This window comes from Cyrtonyx montezumae, unplaced genomic scaffold (genome assembly GCF_038088225.1).
Source record: "Cyrtonyx montezumae isolate F1298 unplaced genomic scaffold, pur_monq_1.0 scaffold_17, whole genome shotgun sequence".
Taxonomy (NCBI): domain Eukaryota; kingdom Metazoa; phylum Chordata; class Aves; order Galliformes; family Odontophoridae; genus Cyrtonyx; species Cyrtonyx montezumae.
The window spans coordinates 23,987,610-24,009,837 of record NW_027071903.1 but is presented as its reverse complement, the minus strand read 5'-3'; the positions used below and the strand labels follow the sequence as shown (position 1 = coordinate 24,009,837).

The 22,228-nt window shown below is 38.0% G+C and overlaps 1 protein-coding gene across 1 annotated transcript in view; it reads right to left on the bottom strand.

Annotated features, from left to right (window-relative positions):
- Nucleotides 1-11,674: 11,674 nt before the first annotated feature.
- The window catches only part of PRTG (protogenin), a 77,305-nt gene continuing 66,751 nt past the window's right edge, over nt 11,675-22,228 (bottom strand). The window contains exons 13-20 of the mRNA XM_065733766.1: nt 21,788-21,974; nt 20,107-20,234; nt 19,217-19,387; nt 16,230-16,412; nt 15,203-15,323; nt 14,091-14,256; nt 13,065-13,169; nt 11,675-12,061 (exon numbers count right to left, since the gene is read on the bottom strand). Coding sequence (XP_065589838.1) covers nt 11,675-12,061; nt 13,065-13,169; nt 14,091-14,256; nt 15,203-15,323; nt 16,230-16,412; nt 19,217-19,387; nt 20,107-20,234; nt 21,788-21,974 — 1,448 coding nt within the window. The remainder of the gene's footprint in view (nt 12,062-13,064; nt 13,170-14,090; nt 14,257-15,202; nt 15,324-16,229; nt 16,413-19,216; nt 19,388-20,106; nt 20,235-21,787; nt 21,975-22,228) is intronic.

Here is a 22,228-nt window from a genome sequence, read left to right as displayed (position 1 = left end):
CTGGAGTGATCTTATTACACTAGTGAAAAGGGCATGCAAAGGAATAGATTTGATCCATCAATTTGTGGTTCACTGTCTACAGTTAAAAATGACAGTTATTAGTAGGGAGACAAAATACTGTTGCTGAGTTCATGGTTACAGAACTTCATGTTGGATGTAGCAACTATCTGCTTTTGATATTACTGTACTAGTTTCTCTTTGGAGGACTCTGTATTTGGTATATCTGATCTCTCTAAGAAGAGTATGGATAGAGTGGTGGGAGCGGGCCAGATTTTAGAAAGAACACATTGGTCAAAAGGAACAATTAATTTTGCTGTCTCCTCATACACTTGCCTTTCTCTCCATCCAGATCAGTAGTGGTGTTTTTTTAACTACTGTTATGGTTCTAAGGAAATTAAGAGCAGGAGGCTCAGAAGCTAGATTAAATAGCAGCCAGGCCCAAAATCTTAGTACAGAAGTGCCATTAATGTCTGTATTGGGTGAAGGTGGCAAAGTTTTGACAGTGGGGATGCTGTAGGGGTGGCCTTTATGAGCAGAGAGCAGGGGCTGCTGGTGTCAGGGCCCTGGCAGCTCCCAGACAGATCCACCACAGGCCACCAAGGAGCAGTGACTCCACACTGGAGCAGTTTGTGAAGAACTGTATCCTGCAGGAGAGACCCAATGCTGGAGCAGGATGAAAGCATGAGGAAGAAAGAGCAACAGAAGTGAAACTTTCTAACTGCCCACAACCTCCTCCCTCTGCAACACTCAGCAGAGGGAGATAGAAGAGCTGAGAATGAAGGAGTGAAGAAAGAAAAGGAGGGAGGGAAGGGTGTTTTTAGTTTTGTTTCTTACTATACTACACTGTTTTTAATTGGCAATAAATTAATCTTCCCCAAGCTGAGTGTTTTGCACATAATGGTAACTGGCAAGCAATTTTCCAGGCTTTATCATCTTATTTTCTCCTGTTGGAGGAGAAGGAGTGAAAGGGTGGTTTGCTGGGCACCTGGCAGCCAGCCAGCATCATCCTACTGCGATGATACAGACGTTATTACAGTAAGAACTCACATCCTTGCAGTAATTACAGAGCATTTCCACAGTTAGCAAGTAAACAAGGAGATGGAGTTGGAAGACAATTGAGGGGACTGCTGCATGACATCGTGTGCTATGCCATTCATGGTGGCAGCTGTAGCTTAGTCTTCATTTCTAAGGAAAATATTTACTGGAATATAATAGCAAAAAACCTGAAAGCTACTTTGACCAAATAACAATGTCTGAGTAATAGGAGATCTGCTGGAAAGAAGCAGAATCCAGCTGCTGTCTGAATTTGTGCGTCTGTATACTGTGAAAGAAACGAAAATGCAGCTAAAGCAACAAAAATCTAAGTGAAAGAAAATATATCACAAGCATACTTTCATTAGAAAATGCAGTAAAAAAACAAACCAAAACACCACAAAATCTCAGAATTTTGCTATCCTTTAGGAGGAGATTATGAATCAAAACTTAATTACCTCTTTTGTTTATTGGGCAACAAAAATAAGGAAGAACAGAAGAAAAGATAACTAAATATGCCTAAGCACAATGTGACCTAGTTACATAGATGCTGTACTCACCCATTACATCTGAGAGCAGCTTCCTTAATCCCCAGGCTAAAATTCACAGGAAATCCAGGATTTTGAGAGAAGAATGTGGAACTAATTATTTAAAATATATGTGTTATCTGTTCACCAACACCAGACTGGATTTAATTGTGTGACATGTATTATGTCTAGTGGGTACAATTTGAAATCTGAAACTCATAGGCAAGCACTTTAGGGAGCTGTACATCATAGTTTCTGCAGCAATTCCATCATTTAATTAAGTGCAACTTCAGGGCTGGGCTGTATTATTTTATGTAGCTGAGCTAGAAGAGAAACATCATCACAAACTCCTAAAACCTTTTTAAACATTATACCAAATTGTAGATTGCTTCTATTAGAAGACTGTTCCCAGTCAACCCAACTACAGATAGCAACCTCATCGCCTGGGCTGAATTTTCTAAATCATAAGGCATGATGCAAGCCACCACACTTCGCTGGGTGCTGGAGCGTTTATCCCATCTGTAACCAGTGCTCCAAAGCTAATCATGGAGGCAGTCTAGGCTCACACAAACATCTGAGCCTTTATAATAGCAGAAAGGCACTCCTGGATTATACTATAATGAATTTCAGTGTGCAGACCCTCATCATTGATTTTATCTTACCATATGTAGATCACAAAGCTTGAGATGCAGTAGTAAAACAAAAATAAAGACACCCACATGCATTAAAAAAAAACAAAACAGGCTGATTTCCTTCTTAAGGTGGACATCTTTCTGTACAGTTTTGTATAAGCCAGACCAGAACACATTCCTCCTATGAGCCAGAGGTTGTCTTGCTTTTTGTTTTTAATAATTTCCAGATTCTTTGAACACAAGCTTGGAGTTGACTTTTCCCTTGAATCTGGAAAGTTGATCTCAAGTGACTCCTTCTGCCTTGACTTTGTAGGTCTAGTGTTTTATCTGACACTAAGCAAGCTGTTACTGACTTGTATATAGTCAAAGTCTGTTTCAAAGAACGATGGTTGCCAAAATTCATAAGTTCTCTAATAGAAAATAATTATGTATTTATTTTAGAGTCTTCTGTGAACTATCTTACTTGAAACTTAAATTGTGTAACCTAATGTAGGGAAGGCTGTGAGGAAGCAGTTCAGTGGGATTATTTTAAGCTAATATGACTGTAAACTGCAAAAAGTGAGGAGCCAACATATCTTAAGCTCAGTCATTCATCCCTTGGCAATAGCTTTCAGCAAACCAGAGGAGTTATTTCTTGAGACCAGCACATGAAAATCCAATTTGTCAATGGCTGGTGTGAGCTACAGTGTGAGCAACACTTTTCATGTGGTGCTATTGCCTTGCAGCCCAGCCATAAATTTGCTGCTTAATTCATGAAAATCTTTTTTTCCCACCACACTGCTATGTGGATAAAAGAAAATCCAACCCCCTTCTATTAACATGAACTCTGCATAGCTCCTACTCTATCATAACTTTATTTCCAGTTAAAGGGGAATCCAGTGTTTTGGGCACCCATTTTATACAGGATAGAATAATTGGAAGCCACCAAAATTCCCTTCCATCCTTCAGAATTGGAGACGATCATATTATATCTAACATCCCCCGGACCCACCTGGGGCTTGGATCAACTTCAAGTGATGTTCAAGTCATCTCTCCGCAGAAACTGAGGGACTTGGACAACTTTGCAGCACTGCCAGATAGGGGTTCATACCACATCTCACACTGCAGTACTCTATTGGCAGCTTGATTTAAGCTCCTCAGGAGTAACTGTCCAAAACTATTACTGCTGCTAGGACAGCAAGGGAAGAAATCTTCCAGGTAGCAACTGGCAACCAAACTTTCATGAGGCCCACCCAGACCTCTACTGCCAGCTAGAAATAATCCTGTCTTTTAGTAAGGCACTGCTAGATTCTCAGTTTTTGCATTTTCTGTATGTCTCAGTGGTGCATTCCTTTGTAAATGGGAGGCGTGTTTACATGGTAGCTTTTTTGGTCAAATCTGTGCTTTGTTTACCTGGGGCTGTAGCATAACTGGCACGTGTAGAGAGACAGATTTAAATCCAATTGCAACGTAGACATCTAGACATTATCACCTACAGCTTCCCTCTTACTGACACTACTGTCTGGCACAGATACTGAGATGATGATTGCAGACAAAGGAAAAATACATCCATAATACAGCCACAGAGCCTGCTTCTTATCAGAGATGTCATTTACCTGCTGATTGTAACGAGCAGGACACGGAGAGGATTCATCCATAAAGAACTATTGCTCACTTGTTGCATAGCAAGGGGTACCTCACATACCTGATGTATTGCCACAGCTGCAGGTAGCATCCTTTCCCTCCCTACTCTGCTTTCCCACATGCTGAGGGCTGAGCAACCTGCAAAGCATGGCAGAAAGTTAGCTTTTGTATTCCAAAATATCAGTCCTTTTATCCAAAAAACAGATAAGCAGTACACCGATGTCTCTGTTAAGCTAAACAAAGAAATAGCAGTGTTGGAATTTCAATTAATGGGGCTGTTCAGTGTAAGTGTCCCATTGAGCTCACCCACTTGAAGCTCAGATGTTTGCTTGGTGGCTGACAGCGGGCAGGTGATACAGCATCAGGTCACAGAACAATGTTTTGCTTTGAAGCTTTCTTTTGCAAACTCATTGAAAAATAGGGCTATATTATTTATTTACTGCTAAAGAAAATGAAGATTCTGGGCTATAAAATGTACTAAGCAGCAGTAACTTAATAAGGAACTGCAAGTGGTTCCTGTTCTCACTGAAAGGAAGAATGACATCTCTGATGGATGATGTTGGTAGAGCTTTCATACCACTGAACAGTTCAGAACTGACCGCTCTCCAATTGTTTGATTTTTTTTTTCTGTACTTTTACCTGTAATATATTTCCATTCATAATTAACATCTATTTATTTTAACAAATACTCAGACTGCTTTATTATTATCCTTTCAGCACGGGCCTAATTTTCTCAGTTATCTCTGAAGAATAATTTGTCAGTGTTCCTATCATCAAAGGAATAATGAATTTTGAAATAGAGCTTATTTTATAAATAGCAGCTGGTGCTTTAATACTCCCAGGAATAAACATCCTATAAGCTACCCAACTAGGCATAACTGTTCTATCAGCAAACTCTGCAGGTAAGAACAGCTGTGATTCGTAAAGAAGCCTTATGAGGCTTTTCAGATTTTCTTCCTCATCTGAAAGTTCAAAACAGAAGACAGAAAGACATCACAGACTATAGAATCCAGGGTGCCCAGCTCATCAGCACAGGGTGCTGCTAGTGGAAGGTCTCAGCCTCTGGCTGCAGGCAGCTGTTAGCAGCTGTCCCACTGGGAAACAGTCATCACTGGTGACTTGCTACTTGGTAGTGAACACCTGCTTGCTGGCACTTCCAGGAGGCATCAGTTCCCCAGCGATGCATTTGTTTTCCCGGGTGCTGCCACCTCCTCTCACAGCACTCTCTGCTGAAATCCTCAGGTTGATACAAATCCCATTTGCAGTGACAGTGGGGCAGTACTGTATTTAAAAGATAAAGGAAAAACTATAGTATTAAAAAGAACAGAATTTTGAGGCCCTCAATTCTGTAGCTGCTGTCTCTTAGGAATGCATGCAGCATGCCCTGCCTTCAGTCTTAGGGCTGCATATGTCCTTGTGTCTGTGGGGCACACACAGCAGGTCCTATGTCTACGAGATGTGTGCATAAAGTAGTAATTACTGTGATTTCATTTCCAGTAGTGGAAGATTTGCATGGGTACCACTGCTCTAATTACAACTCTGTACCTAATTTACTCAACCACCTGGCCAATTTTTCAGTTGCTTTCAAGTGACGATAATCAACTAGCTAGCAACAGAAACCTTTTTAGTTTCATTTGACCTTAATTTCCATGCTTATTTAACTTGACTTACTTTAGTCCAGCGATTTGCCATTTGTAAAAACAGTAATTTGGTTTTTTGACCAACAGCAATTGCATTTTCATGGTCCTGTTAAGAGTTGAAATACCAGGTTCATCTGTCAGCAGGTGTAGAAATTGTAGGAAAAACTTAGTGGTGTGGCTTTGTCAGCAGCTTTCCAAGCTTTTATGAGAACAACTGTGCTTAGAACTACAACTTTCACCTTCACAGCAAGTAAATGACAGCAGAGATTGTGCATGGCTGTTTGGCTGTAGTGGTTTTAGGTAGGAAATGATTCCCACATAAATGGCATATGAGCACATACTTGGGAAGCATCTGTGTCTTTTGGTGATAAGCAATGTCTGATTTTCTTTACACCTCATTTTTCTGCTTTCCAGTACCAAAACTCCTGAAACTCCTCAGCCCAAAATGAGGAACTCTATTGCATTTTCTTGGTTTCAGCCACTAGTCAAAGACAACAAAAATAAAGTATTTTCAAGTACCATTTTACTAAGGAAAACTTTTTATTTCAACTGTGCAATCAATCAGTATTTAGACAGCAGTTTCATAAACATTTGGCATTTAAACTTCTATTAATTTTTGGCATGACCTTGGGGTAGTATATAAACAACCCTGAAGAGGAAAAAAGAAACAACACACTAGGTAACATTTACTAGAATGCTAGAAAAAAGAAAAATTCACGTTATTAAACAAAATGTAATTTTAAAGACATTAAAAAGTTACATTCAAATCAGAGCAAACATTAGCTTCCCTCATGCAATGGAATTGATGGAGCTGATCCCCTGAGTCAAATATAAAATTAATACAATTCAGCTCCATCCTCCATTAGCCAGTTAGCCATTGCTGCCCTTAGAAGAAAATGGCACACGGAGTGAAAGGATCCAGAACACCATAATATGAAATACATACCTGGCTCCTACACTGGCAATTCATTCACAACTTGGATTAAAAAGTAAAACAAAACAAAAAAACAAAACACAACAACAACAAAGAAGTCAAACAACCAAAAAGCAATATTTTGTATACGTTTTTCACATACAGTCAGTCTTCACTGAAAACAAACCAGACAGATGCAATGGGGATATATGTAACCATGGAAAGCTAAAAATCTCCAGGAGCTCAGTTCAGAGCGGAACATGAAAGGTTCCAACGCAGCAGAATTTTACCATGTGTTTATACCCCTTTTGAACAATGTAGGACCAACCAGTCCTGGTGTAAAACTTGAGAAATCCCAAAGAAATTAACTTACTTTGTAGTGCAGAGAATTGAGAGCAGAATCTGAGCCAAACTGAATTTATGTACTTTTCAGATGGGCTTCTATTAACAGCTAGCAACTTCATTTTGGACTCATTTTGAAGGAAAATATTTTCTGTAAACATAGGTCCCAAAAGACGCAGTTACAAAAATAGTATAGTTTGAACTTTAGAGACTTGAACTTTTAGTTTGAGCTTTTAGAGAAAGGTGCTCAAGATTTCCTACAGACAAATTCCTCTGCTTTAAAAACTATTTGATATTAGCAAAGCTGCATTTTTATCAACTAAGAAAAGTGTAACAATTGTTCAAGGCATGAACTATGTCATGTAACAAAGGTGAGGTTCAGCTTTCAATTTTAACACTCAATCCATTTGTTCAGAATACTGCCAAAGTTACACTTGTATAGCTCTCTTTTCATTTGGTGCTAAACATGGAGTACACTACAAAATCCAACAATGTTCTTGGACTTTTCTCTGTCTATACTTCATTCAGTAACAAAATGAGTGAGAACTCTGGTCTCACAGCTTCAAGTTTTGCTCAGAGTAACATGTTACTAAGACCCAGTGATCCATGGTAACTCTTCCTGTGCATGCTTAGTTTGCAGAAAATGCTGTGTTTTAAGCTGGCTTAGCTTGCAATGTAAAAGAGTTAAATTGACTCAAAGTACTCAGTGTTAACTAAAGGCTAACACTGCATGTATGGAGAGCTACAGAGGGCCTCTGGTATACGGGAACTTGCTGTCCAACTACAAAAAAAATAAAAAAAGTCAATGGGAATTTTAACTGAGTAAGAATTCCTTCCTTTAAAAACACTAACGATAGTACTATGAAGATATTAAAAAAAAAAAAAAGAAACAGCTGTTTTTGCCTGTGATACAAACTGAAATCAAATTTAATTCTCCCACTGACTTAAAAAGATACAGGGTAAGGACACTCGTGTTTAAGCTCATCCTCTAAAGGAAGGGAATGAAAGGAAAGAGGGAAGGAAGTATTACATATAATGAAAAACAAGTACAGAAATTTCTCAAAACTCCTTTCTGTTAAGATCCAATAAATTACACTGAAAATGCACAGCTAATGTAAGAAATTATTAACATGATATGTAGATTTTTCAAGTTTCTCTTACACAAGCAGAGCTTAAAAAAAAAATAAATCCTACTTACATGCCAAAAACTGCACAACATACACATTCCCAGTTTTCCTAGATAGAAGGTTCATTGTATAGCATGAAAAAAGTACACAAGTGTAACTGTGGGCAGATTGAGCATTTAGGTTTGGATCCAGGTCCTGCGGAGCAGGCACTGCTGTAACAACAGAAGGGCAATCACTGTCCTTGCTTGAAAACACAGCATGGTAAACCACTGTCAAGATTTTCTCTGCACGTTTTTGACACTTTTCAAGCCACATCAACAGTAACATTTTTGATTTGTTTGTAAAGTACAAAGGTTGCATATACACTCATTACACCATCCATGGCTCTTTACTTCTTAGCACGCTTCAACAAAATCAATTCACACAGTGTAACACTAAATTCCACATTTATGTTCATCTTACAGAACATACTTAATTCATAATTAAAAACAATAGTGTTTTCTCCAGGACTCAGTTTCTACAGACATAAGCAAGAAAAACTACTGGAAAAACGGTAACTTGTTCTGTCTGCTCTGTTCTGCCAGCTCTTTCAAAGCAAATGGAATTAATAAATCTATGAAAACCAGATTTCCTTTGTCTGTAAGGAGTATAAACTTCTAAGCAAGATGATGTCTGCAATTGCATACTTTGGCTTCAAGGACATGGAGCAACTAATTGCTGAGACTGATTTCTGCACTGTTACAATCACAAAGAATTGTTACCCAGTTCAGCAGAGAAGGTATAAATTTCTATGTAATTTTTCTACAGCTCTCTGTGCTTCACACTGAGAACTATTCTCTTGCAAAATGTAATGATTAATAATAGAATGTGAATTTTTGAGGAGACTGCATTTTTTGTTCCATAGTAAATACGTAAATTCTGAATGAATGTGACATAGTGAAGGGAAGTATATGAATGTAGACTGAGTTCTGGAGAAATTTATTATATTTGGTTAACATAAAAACAAAGTAAAATCAGCATCTAACTAAGCTTGCCTATATGCTGAGGTAACCTTAAATATCTTTGGTTTTCTTTATTTGCTGATAAAAAGTACCTTAATTTAAAAAAAAAAGTTTATTAGAATTCTGGATTTTGTACTCTGGTACAGAATTCTGGACACTGTACTGCAGTAAATCAAATATCTTGATCTCTTTGGATACTGACTGTTATATTAGACTTACATATTAGACTAACGAATTCTATACGAAATCTATTTCCCTCAAATTCTCCATGGATTAAACTACAGAATGAGTTTTTGGATGAAAAACTTTAGATTTTAAAGTATTTGCCTGTAATGGAGGTCATAACATTACAACAGATTATCAGTACTTACAGCAAACAAGTCTTTGGAGAAGCACACAGTTACCATCTGCATATCAGCTCTTTCTGAATGAAACTAACAAAAGAGGCTACTCTGAAAGATGAAGTGTGAAACTTCATGCTACAGTTACACATTCTTAATCTAGTTTCAGTTAATTCACACTTTACCTAACTAGAAACAGTACTCTGCTCTACACTAAACATTCTGCCTGATGAGATAAAAAATAAATCTTTGGTGAAAAGGTTTTTTTTCTTCAGCAAGTAGAAAAAAACTGTTCGAAAATATTTTAATACTGTACTGTTGATCAACCACATGCTGAAGAAAAAAATTACACTTGGAAGTCTTTGGAGTTATCTGCTGGTATTATTATAATTTTCTTTAAAGGCTCTTGTAACAACAAGGTAGTTAAAACTGTCAAAACATACAACTTGTCTATGCAATCAACTGCTACAATCAGTAGAAGCCCCATTGTTTTTTGTTTTCGTTAGTAACTACATATACAATAAAATGTATTCAGCTCTTCAAACCTATAGCTTTTAACTAGTTCAATTATTATAGGAAAATATGCAGTTTCCTTTTCTTCTACAGAAAAGTCTTTGGTATTTTAAAATAATTAGATTATTTTAAAAGCCTTGAAGTCAACACTGTTCTGAAAAGGTGAATAGATACCTTCTGATTCTGAACTAGCAAACAGTTACAAGCTTAAGAACTACAGCAACTACAAGATGATTCATGAAAATAAAATATACAGAACAGCAGGGCTTACTGATCAATTTCTGACCACCTTTTGATACATACAGAACAATACAGAAGTCAGCCCGGCCTACCTTGAAGTCAGAGGGAGTTCCTGCAGACACAGACAGAGCCAGGAGCTCCCATGGTTGCTTTCTCACAATATTACATGTGAAACTTTTTTTTTTTTTTTTTTTTTTTTTTTTTAAGTAAAATGAGGAAAGCGGAGAAGAGGATAGGATATTTATATAGGCAAGTTTATAACATTGGGTGAACCCAACTTCCTCTCTCCTTCTCTCCTCCTCCCACCCCCATTAAGAAATAAAACATGATACCCTGTCAGTTTGCTCCACATTTTCATGAGGCAGCTCAAAGTAACAAACTGTTCCCTGAGTACAGGAAAAACAAACAAACAAACAACACCACAACACACTAGAATAACTTTTAAAAGAGGTAGTATAAAACAGGAATTGTATGGGTTCAAGCAAGGCAGTAGCACTACTTGTGTCCTTCAACAGACTCTTCAACTAAAGCTCTGGCTTTTTATTTCTCATGGTAGAGTTTTAGATAGGCTTATGTCACTCCCTGAGCTAAAATTCCTGGCTAACAGCATACTAGGCAAAGGCAAGGAGTAGGGTTGCATCCCAAAAACAGCTCTGAAACATACCATGATGCTAGCAGTGCTTATCAGCATTCAAAGCTGGGTAAAAAGTGAACTACAAGGCTCATGATGCAGTTTACTTATAACATCTAAGAAGCATTTAAGGCATCTTTCCAAAATCCAAAGCAACTTTATAAATACTAAAAAGGCATAAGGCAAATCAGTAATTTCATTATATCTAATGCAAGGCACCATTGCTAAGAAGTACTGCAATACCAGAGTACTCAGCATTATTATCTATTCCATGTCTCTTGGGCAGAGTCAAGCTGCTTGGAAATACTGAATACTTCTTCATTTTGCCACTCTTTTTAGCATTAATTGTCAATAAATTGATATTTGTCACCGTGGGGAACTCAACATGCCCTAGAGCCCTAAGGATACATCCTGTCAGCAGTTGCTGGCACAAGTTTTGGGGAAAGGCACTCTCCTAGGCTTCCTGAAGCTATGAGGAATCAAGAGGTACAAAAGATTTCATGTGGCTGTACAAACGGAAGCACCAACTCCAGTTTCTGCAATTTTGAACACTGTTTAGGTCAGCCACATTAGAACATTTCATTTTCTATTCTGAGATTTCCTTCTTTTTAAAGACAGAGCTTCAGCTAAACAATCTTGTTCATCTACCTATACAACTCCCTGATTACTGAGCATACACGCACACAAATACACGCATTCTATATGTAATTGGAAAAAAATAAAAAGAAACCTAAAATAAAACACTACTAGGAAGTATCATCAGTTCCATAGCTGAGACCAACTAGAACACAAATGAGGTAAAGCAGTTGTCTTTCAGAGTTCACCTCTCGGTAAACTGAGGTAGATAGTCAGCAAAAGAGCCAAAAGACTTCCCTTTGCTCCAGTGACATATTTTCAACTCGTTAGAAATCTCTGTCCTTTCACATTTGTTGACCATTGAACATTCAAAATGAATGAGTTAAATAAACAAAAATACCAAAACCCATTCAACAGAAACATGGGATCACCTGCTGAGGTAGTCAGGCTTTCCACAATATACAACTTTGGCTCCCTGTTCATTGTCCTTCGAACAGACATACACTGCAAGAATGTCTGCTGTGGTCCTAAGGGTGTCAGTTTTGCACTGCAGAGTGTATCTGAAGAGGTGAGGTAGCAGGCTGGTCAGCAGCAAACAGCAGTGGAGTTTCTTTGCAGTTACTTATGGTAGAATTCATCATGTCCTTACCCAAGTCACTGCTTATGAAGGGACTGGTAGCAGGAGTGGCACTTGTCACAGAGGAGAGGTGTATCTCATCATTGGACTCATGAGAAAATCTTCCAGAGTCACCAGTCTCATGACTTCCCTCGCTGTTGGCTGAATGCTCTGTATCAGCAGCAATACTGAATGGCACCTGGAAGTTCAACTGCTGGCCAGGAGAGCTGGGGGAGTCATCCTCACTTATCAGCACAGTGGTACCTGGCTGATAAAGACACACTGCCTGGACAAATCTTCTCTGAGGCTATATAAAAAATCAGAGAGGGAAAGATTGTTCAGCCTCTGAAAAGCTACAAAATAATTTCAATTTTTTCTGCAATTCCTAGCTCCCATTCAACCAGAGAGCTTCCAACAGCACTGGAATTGAACAACAATCTGGGCTTTGCTACAGGAGATAAAGAAGAATCATTTCAAGCCTTGCTCTTTTCTCTTTTGTACTAAATGATACAATCTCCTCTTGCTAAGCACAGCTTATCAAGGATGATTTCACTGGAAACATCTCAATAGCTTTTTAAAAATATACTCAGAAGAGCTGTTTCCCATCTCTTCATGCATATTACTTCAGCATTACTTCTTGGGTCATAGCAAGTCTTTTGCTCACAGACACATCAGGAACATACAACTGCTCTAGCTTTATCATTCCTTAAACATACAAGAGCACAACACAATTTAGTATTCTATAAAAATAAGTTAGATGATCCATAGATGTGAATTTGCACTGTCATGTTCAGGATTTGGTTTAACATTTCAGTTTTGAACTGACATTTTTCTAATTCAATTAGCACTTCCAAGAAGGGCAACAATTTCAGAATCAAGGCAGTTATAGCTCAGACTCTAAATTTCTTCAGTACTTTGGATAAATCACTGGTTTCTCATTGGTTCAGCAAACATAAGGTTTTAGCTGTCAGGATAGCAGAGGGTTTTTACATGTTTATACAAAGTTTTTGCAGATGTACTATAAATGCTTTGTACAGACGATAAATAGAAATCTACTCACAAAAGAGAACAGGGAGGAAGGTTGTCAACTGACTGTAAAGAGTTAAAATATTTGACAACTTGAGACAGAAAATGAAAATTCCATATGACTTTGCTACAAGGTAGAACACCATCAACTTTAACACAAGTAAAACTGTTCCATTAAAAATCAGACCACTAGTCATGATTTTCAACACTCAGAAAACTCCTTATCTTCCTCTGCAAACAGAGGGTAGTAAAGACTGCATATCTCTGCACATTAGACCAATTACCTCCTCAGTCTTCACCTTCTTAGTATCCTGGAAGAACAGCCACCTCTTCTTGCAGTTGGCCTTTGTGACAGGCCCATAGCTGTTAATAATAAGATCGGATCCCCCCTACAAAGAAAAGAAAGAGGGAGAGGGTGAGAGTTAGGCAATTACAAAAGAATTAATTTCTAAGATATTTGAAAACATGTTTCTACTCCTACCCATTGGCTCCATGTTGAAAATAAAGGCAAATGAAGTCTTTTTTAGTGCTCAGTCAGTTTTCTGTGGTCTGGTATTCATCTACTGCCTGAGACAAGTCAAGACCAGTGCCACTGAATCTGGCAAATCCACAGGCTGAACCCACAGGTATGATACCAGAAATACAGAGCAAACAATTTCACTTACTGCTCCTATTCTACTCTTCCAACTGTGACCATTCACAGACAGTGTCTATACCTGCACTGAGGTCAATTTCCATTGTTTTCCAGCTCTTGTCCAATTCTTCAAAAAAAAGCTCAAATCAAGTTTGCAGTTATGTACAGAATATACCTTAAATTAGTACATCTGTGTGTATTCTACACATCCATTGACACTTCTTGCCATCTAGATTAATCTATAACTTGACAAATGTAACAGCCTTACCAGTAAAAATACAGAAAGATATTTAATAGCTCCTTAGTGTCTCACTTGACTAGATTGTACATTGGCACTGACTTCAAATATCTCCTGTCTTAGAATAAAAGCTCCAGACTATCAAACACATCCTATCACCCCTAAGGTGGTGGACCTTTTATCCTCTTATAGTGTGTCAGAGCCAAAATTGGCCATCTGCAGAGTACAGTTTAAGATAAATGTATTAAATCTCTAGCTAAACTTGAAAATGAGTCCTGAAAATTCGATCCTGGATTGCCAGCCACATCTGTGCTTGTCCCATTAGAAAAAAAGCTGTTGTGGATTTATAGTATAAATATTTTTATTTTGATAGGGACTCAAATGTAATAAATTACAAAGAAAAATTTCTATTTTGGTAGTAAATAAAGCTCACAGTACCTTAGCATCAATGAAGCTGTTTCCCACTATCATTGGCAATAAGGATTCTGCATTCTCTGCAATTCCTTCAATGCTCTTCTCCACCTCATTAGCACTGGCTAACGAGATGTTGGTATGTGACAGCTGGTCAGTGCTTTGCTGCACAGGTTTAGGAGCAGATGTTTTCCTACACAATGTTAAGCAGGAATAAAATTGACCCATAGGAAGAAAATACATAGAATCAAGGATAACATTCAAGGCTACTATTAATCAAGTAACATTGGTAGATTCCTTTGCATTCACATTTTGCTATGCAATACTCCCAGTTCTCATGAAATTTAAATGTTACTGCTGGTGACAAAAATAACATCTGTTTCTTGTTAATGAAGCACAGGCTACAAGCAGAAAGGAATTCTCATGCTTACTAACATTACTCGGGTAAAGTAACCACTACTCATATTAAGACCTCATATTAAGACCTTTCTACCATGCTACCCAGAGACTGTCTCTCAAATGTATTGTCTCCTAAGTACGTGCTATATAATCCACTATGAAAATACACTTTCAGATAGTTTTTAAAATACATTCTTTTAGTAACTTATGTTTGTTCTGATCCTACAGTTACGGAAAAAGTCACTAGGGCCAGGTTAGGCCTCATAGCAGCTGATGACAAGGAAAACAGATGGTGGCTTGCACCAGTGCAGTGAAACTGCCTTATGAACCTGTTTCATGTCAGAGTTCTTCTCATTCAGCAACACTAACAGGTCAAAGCCTTGCAAACCAGATCTGGACAGACTGCAGGCTTAAGCAAAAAGAATATATGATGTAAAGCAGCATGTTGATCAGACTCAAAAGGCTTTTATTTGGAAATATGCCTTGTATTTAGCTTTCAAAGAATTACTGACTCCCTCTGTGGGTTCTTCTCTCTTTTCATTGTAGAAGGGCCTCAATCAGAGTAGGAAGAGCCAACATAAGGAGAGGCTTTGCTTCCACTTTTGCTGGGAAGATGTGAAAAGACAAAGTGCTTTAAAGAACTTAGAGCTCTTTGGGAAGAATGCATGTCTTACATGACTTGTGCTCATATACAAACAGGGTGTTGAAAAAGAGCTCACATTTCAAGAACAAAAACATACCTGGCTTTACTGCGATAAATTAAGATCAGGATGCAGATAAGGATGCAGGTCAAGGCTATGCAAACCCCAACAACAATGCCAGTCATTGATTTTTGGTCCAGATGGTAATAGTCAGAATAAGCTATAGCAAAAAAGAACAGAAAGTAGGAAGAGTTACCTCCTGCTCCTTGTCAGGAAATGAATGAACAGAAAGGCTTGGAGAATTCTAGCCACTGTCACCTAGAAAGGTTTTACACTTGGACATCATATATCTATTAACCCAATTCTGAGAGCACCATTTTGGTTATTCAGGCCTGAAACATAAGTGAATTTCAGAAAGGAAGAAAATCTGAGTAAGAAAAATCTTCCTGTGAATAACAATTCAGTGTGTAGCAGTGAGGAAAGGTTAAAAGCTTCATACACCTGAATAAATACTAGCTCTGGTCTCATAAACATCTTTACAGTCTCTGAGAAGTCATTATGACAAATCTCATTCTGTGACAGATAAGGCCAATTTATTCTTCTATTGTTATATGGAGAAACCACAGAACATACCTTGATTTCCCCAAGGTAGCACATATTGTTCCTTAAAGAGCTGCAGGTGGGGCTGAATTCTTTGGTGAAACTATATGCTAGTACATCTCTGACTGACAGGTTGATTTGGGTTGCTGGAATTCTAGGAGCCAGCAAATTTCAACAGATTTATTTGAGATGCCATGTAATCTCTGCTGGGCTGCCTGGTTCTAACTGACTCAGTGCTGTGGCATCTCAAGTCAAATAAAGGACTTAAAGGAAATGCCTCAGCAAAGTTAGTAAAAATCAAAATAGTTACATATTCCCATTTGACAAACAAACTTCCAACTTCTGAGGAATTAAACCAGTTCTTAGTTGCACTGAGACAGAAATTACACAATGGTTAGAAAGAAAATGTTAGGACCGCCTCACACAAAACAGAACAGTTTATCCAGAAAGTAGTTGCAAGTTAAAATAAACAGGGATCTTTTTTTCTGGTACTTGTGACAGAAATAATCAGAACACTGCTACTGACTTGTGGAATCTCCTGAATCCAAGCGTTTAGGCCTCTGGTTAGACTCTGATGTCTCCTTTGGCAGGACAGCAAGTTCCACCACATTTGAGAAGGGTCCTTCTCCCACTTCATTGGAGGCTGCTATTTTGACCAAGTAGACGTTTCCTGCTACAAGATTTTCCAGCAAAGCCATAGTCATTGCTCCTGTGAAAATATTATTCCAGTTAAACAATGTTTCTGGGAACAAACTGGGATGATTGCACCTCTAAGAAGGTGCTCCAGTTGTTAGCCAGATTTTCAGCCACAGAAAGCAGAACACCAGATAACTCTCATACACCAATTTATGTGCCTTCTAGATGCTCCTAAATGGAATGGCACTGTATTGTGAATATCAACAGAAGTCATCATAACAACATAATGCATGTTCAATTTAACAAATTTCAGGTCTATTTGGTAAAATGGACAGGACAGACTTGGAAAAGTACATTACACCGTGCTTTTAAAATGAAATTAAACTCTATTTAGACATGTGTAGGCTTCCTTGATTACTATGCATCTACGCTATGCTACCAAAATATTACAGAAAATGACTTTTTCACATGTTAAAGATTCACTTCCTAAAATCCCTACAGGCAAAGAAAAAGATTAAGATTTTAAATAGGATTCATTCACATTGTCATATGACAGGCAAAACTCCTGTCAAAGTCAGTGAGAATTTTGTCAGTCCAGGGACTGCAGACTGCTGCTTAAAATCAGAATTGCTTTCTGTGTTCCTTCTTACCATGGAAGTATATTGTTTTTCCTTATAAAACAGCGGCAGTTACAAGACCAAATCTATCCCCTGTTCTCTTTCATATATTCCATTCACTTTCTCAGACTTAAATATAAACTTCAACTTTTCAAATCAGTTTCAGAAGTCAGACTTAATGGTATCACAGGAGCATATAAAATATAAGTGTGTTTTGTTGACAGAATAGATTACACATCTGGCAAAGGAGAATCTACTTCAAAAGCTACTTCAACTCTTCCATAAAAGAAACACCCACTAGCTGAAAGCATTTGAAGTAAAACATGAGGTATCTGTAACCAAAGGAGCTGTAATATTTAGCACCAGCAAGGGTGAAAGGTCACGTTTCAATATTAGAGGCTCTTTCCCACCATCTCCTTTCAAATCTGATGCATTGCTAAAGCAAGTGAGCACTTTGTACTGATTTACTGCACAGCAAGCGTGTAAAGGCTGTAACTTCTGATCCACTTGAAAAGAACTAAGGAAGAGAGGAGGAAGTGGCTGGAAGATAACTCACATCACAGATCAGCAACAAACTGCAGTTGTATCTTAAGACCTGCCATGTCTAATACAAGCTTCATCAAATTAGAGGCTTTTTGTTGGTGATGGTTTGGTTTTGTTGTTTTATTAAGTTGGTGGTTTGGTGGAAATTTTCTGAAGCCTATGCTAGGACTTTTGTGGGTGATAGCATTGGTTTGTGGGTTTTTTTCTTTTCTTTTCTGCTTTGTTTTTGTTGGTTCCTTTGTTCTAGGTGTCTTTGGAGGTATGGGAATTGAATGAGGTTAACATTTCACAAATTTTCTCCAGAAGAAATATAGTGTCAAGACAAAACAATGCTGGTTTTTGTATAGGATTAGCTGATCTTGACAAAACAAATGCATTTAAAAAAGCCACACCCTGCTTCTACCTGAAATTACCTATGAAAGGACTGTCAGAGTATTTGCCCAATATTCCCTCTACATAATCACTATCTTTCACATCTCACATCTGTACTTGAACTAAGAGTACTACAGATTGTCCTAACACATCAATGCCTGATTTGAGGCCATGCTAGGCCTCAGATCCAAATGTATCTCTCCAACTACAAAATTAGTGACTAACACCAATGAACGCAGTAATAAACAGATTTTAAGCTCTCCATTTGTTCATTCCCTCCAACACATTCAGTACAGGGACACATGAAAATGTTTATTGTTACACATATTCCCCTCATTTCAACTATCTACAGTAAACTATGACAACTTTATATCACTGTTTCTTTTAACCTTTTAGTAACATAAAGCCTACACATTCATTCTTCCTCTTACAGTTCCAGTATGTGAATATTTCCAAAACAATTTCATAAGTTTTGCTCAAGGTTAATATTCATTTCACTGCTGTTTCTCACAGTTGACAATTTCTATTTCAAGTCAACCTGAAATTGAAATTGTCAACCTCTTTATTAAGCTACTCAACGTATGACTTTGCTCCATAACACTGAGCTCCCTTCCTTGGTTTAAGGTATTATTCAAACAGTCTCTATTCTGAAGTGTTTCTGCCTATTTTGAATACCAACCTAAGAATAGCTGTCTTCTGTCCTGGCTACAATAGAAATCTGTTCTTGATGCAGCTCTTCAAATCATAGTATTATTTTGGGACATAACTATAAAACCTAAATGTACATATGATCACAAACATATGACTACTGTTCATATTACTATTACCATACTGAATTCCTGATACATCAGCCTGCTGGAGATCAGCATTAGAAGAGACCCAGAGAGTAAAATTCAATTTGCACAGCTATTTACTAGGAGTAAAGTTCATTAAGCAAACTCAGTTAACTGGATTGGCAGTGATCAGAAGAAACATACAGATTTTTAAATGTGGCTGTGTGGGCTTATTTCTGAAGAGCAAGGCTTCACAGGATCTTCAGATTTGAAAGAGTACTTTCACAAAATAGAACCATCACAATCATTTAACACAGAGCCATGATGATTTATGAGACATGAGACACTAAGCTCCAAAGCAACACAGACAACCCCATTCCCCTCACCTTCTGAGGTGTTAACTGGTTCTTGGTATTACATCACAACTCTCAGAATAATTCTAAACTAATTATAACTTTTGTCTAAACATTTACATTCTTTCTAATTGTAGTCCAAGGGATTTTAAAGTTAGGAAGCATTCTACGAGTAGCATCACTTTTAGTCCAGTTCATACATTTATGATTTTAATTTACCTTCTCTGTGCAACACTTGCCATTCCCCAGCAATCCAAGACTTCCTGGATGCATATAGGATAGTGTATCGTGTAACAACTGTTTCAGGACCATCAGGTGGCTTCCAGGAAACCAAAGCAGTATCATCCTCTATCAAAGTCACCTTCACTCCTACTGGAGGGCCAGATGGTGCTGCGAGAACAGTAACACAGTACTATTAGGCTAACTTAATTTACATGCAGTTAAACTGCTGTGCAGACTCAGTGGCTATTGCTACAACCCAGAGAACGTATAAACACATATTTACTGCTCCACGACAGATATTCTCCTTTTGACCCCATCCTGGCCAATAGCTTAGATTTTTTTAAACAAGTTCCACATTTTTTTGCTTAACTCCAAAATAAAACAGTAACTGACAATACCAAAAATTCCCTGCATATAGGTACATCCCAAACACACTGAGAACATAAAACTCAAGTTTTCAGTTTTCACTGATCAAGCTGTCAGGTACGCAAGCAGCCAGAGTGCTAGAAACAAAGGTGCACGTGTAATAGTCTTACAGCTCCTAAAATGGATGGGTTTTAAGATATGCTTTCACAGTGCCTATAAATCAACCACAGCTCTTCAATACACTTTATTGAAGTTATTCCAGTTGTTGCTAATGGTGTACACATATCATGTTTTATTTAAAATTGGTTGCTGATTTTAGGCAGATTTTGAAAATGAATTTCATAGTTTGAAAAAACGAACTTTCCTGAGAGCATTGTTCAATCTTCCACTGAGAATAGCATTATCTGTACACAGAATAAAGTCTCTCTTCCCCAGATGGCTTCAAATTTATGAGCAATTTTTTAGTTTATTTGGTGTACAGAACTTTTCAGAACACTGTGGTCCTCTCTTAGCACCCTTACCTTCTGGGAGGGTAGTATGATAGACTACTGGACTCCAGGGACTAGAGAGCTGGTCCACATGCAACCGAACTGCAAATTCATACATGGTTTTTGGTTCAAGACCTTGAACTAACATGTGAGTCTCTGACCTGTACAGATAAAATAAAAGAAGTATAACAGCATTAAATGACTTGAAGATCCAGAACTCAAATTGTATCTCTTAGCACTTTGAGTAGATTCCCACTTGTCAGTTCCATACAGGACAAATCAGTTAAGTTCAGGCATGTGGTCCATCCGCACTGTCTAGCTGAAAAGATAACTGTACCAACCCCGGAGCTCTCCAGAAGACATTATGTTTGTAGCTGTCTGTTTTAAGCTCAAGTTTTTACACAGGTTGCTTGGATTCACTGATTTACAAGTCAAGCCAAGAACATAATGGCCCAGAGTTGCCAGCAGGTATCCCAAATCCAGCTCTTTCCCTATCTGTCCATACAGTGTTATGCTTTAAACTGGAGTAACACAAACTACAACCACAGTTGAAAAAACACATGCTCTTGGTTCTGCTATGTCTCAGATCATAGTACAATCATAGGCTAATGCATGTAATCCCCCTTCACATTTTTGGCCACTATCACCCCTATGCTTAGGGAGTGAAATACTGTGAAATATGAATCTTTCTTACTCATATTGTAGTTGTATGTATTAATTTTCATATTTATTGCATTAATCACAAGGTACTGTAGACATTCTGCTTTATTTTGACTCTGGGAAATTATTTCACACAAACCAGGGTTATTTCAGTGTGGTTAACACCTACAATGAGAGTGAATCTCAAAATGATATGATGAAATAGATCTCACTTTATTAAATCTGATTTAGTATTTTCATCTTCAGTAGTCAAAGTGCAGTCACCAGTATTTACAATACTTTCATCCTATCACAGTAATTGTTGCTATGCTCTGCGTTATATACCAAAAATTTTACATAGTGAATATACCATATCTACTTGTTAACTCAGGAGATAACAGCAGATCATCAATGTTAGAATGGAAGCTATCTGTTTATCTTCTTAAAAAGGCTTGAGCAAACTCAAGTACTGAGGAAGCTACACACACATTCCCTCAATGGCACCATGGCCACCACTGCAAGCAGTCACAGAGGACCAAAGTCTTTTGTTCCCATACTACCTGGGTATGGAGTTGAACACTGAGATCAAGCAGAATCTCTTCCCTGTCCTACTGCTCTGTGACACATGCACTGCTTCTCTGAGGAGCAAGCTGTAAGTCCAGCTCAGCTTTCTCCTGATGCCACATATTTTGGAACATGAAATGCTCAACCCATCAAATCTCAAGAGATTTTGTTTCCAGTCTTAAAATTAGACACCTCATTAAGACCCATTTTTGACCAGAGATTATACCTATAAAATAAATAATCTCTTTGGTTGAAGAAGAGCTTAACAATAAATTCAACTTAGCTAAATAAAGCTGTTAAAAATTCAAGAGCTTGTCCAGCAGTGGATGAGGTAGAGAACTAAGGTGCTCTACAGTTGCATCTTATATAACCAAAGAAACAGAACTAGCAGCCACTGGGAAAGTCACACTGTCCTTTGTAACAACTTTCATTTTCCTTAAAGGAAAATAAAAGAAAGACTGGAAACTGGATCCAGAAATGAGAAATCAAGATGCAATACCACTGCACTTACGTTTGAAGGTACAGAACCAGAGATGCATTCTGCAGTCCTACTGGGTTGCAGCGGATTGTGTAATTAATGACTTGTGCAGATGTAAAGGCAGGCTTTCCCCAGTGAAGGTAGATAGAAGATGAAGTGTTAGCTTTAGCATAGAGATGGTGAGGGGGTGGTGGTGGTGGCACCATGCGATCACGGACAGCTTTTTAAAAGGAAAAAGAAGCATAAATTATTATTTCATATATAGACACCGGTAAGGTTAAGCAACAGGTCTGAACCCACAGGTTTAGATTGAAATCTGCTCCTACCCAGTATTACCTGTTATTCAGACCCAGGAATCTTGCTCAAGCTATTGAACTGATAAAGATATGTGATATATCACTGGTTAGATGACACAGACAGTGCAACAGGGAAGGAAAATGCATTTGGTAGCTCATCTTGTTTCCTCAGCTGCAG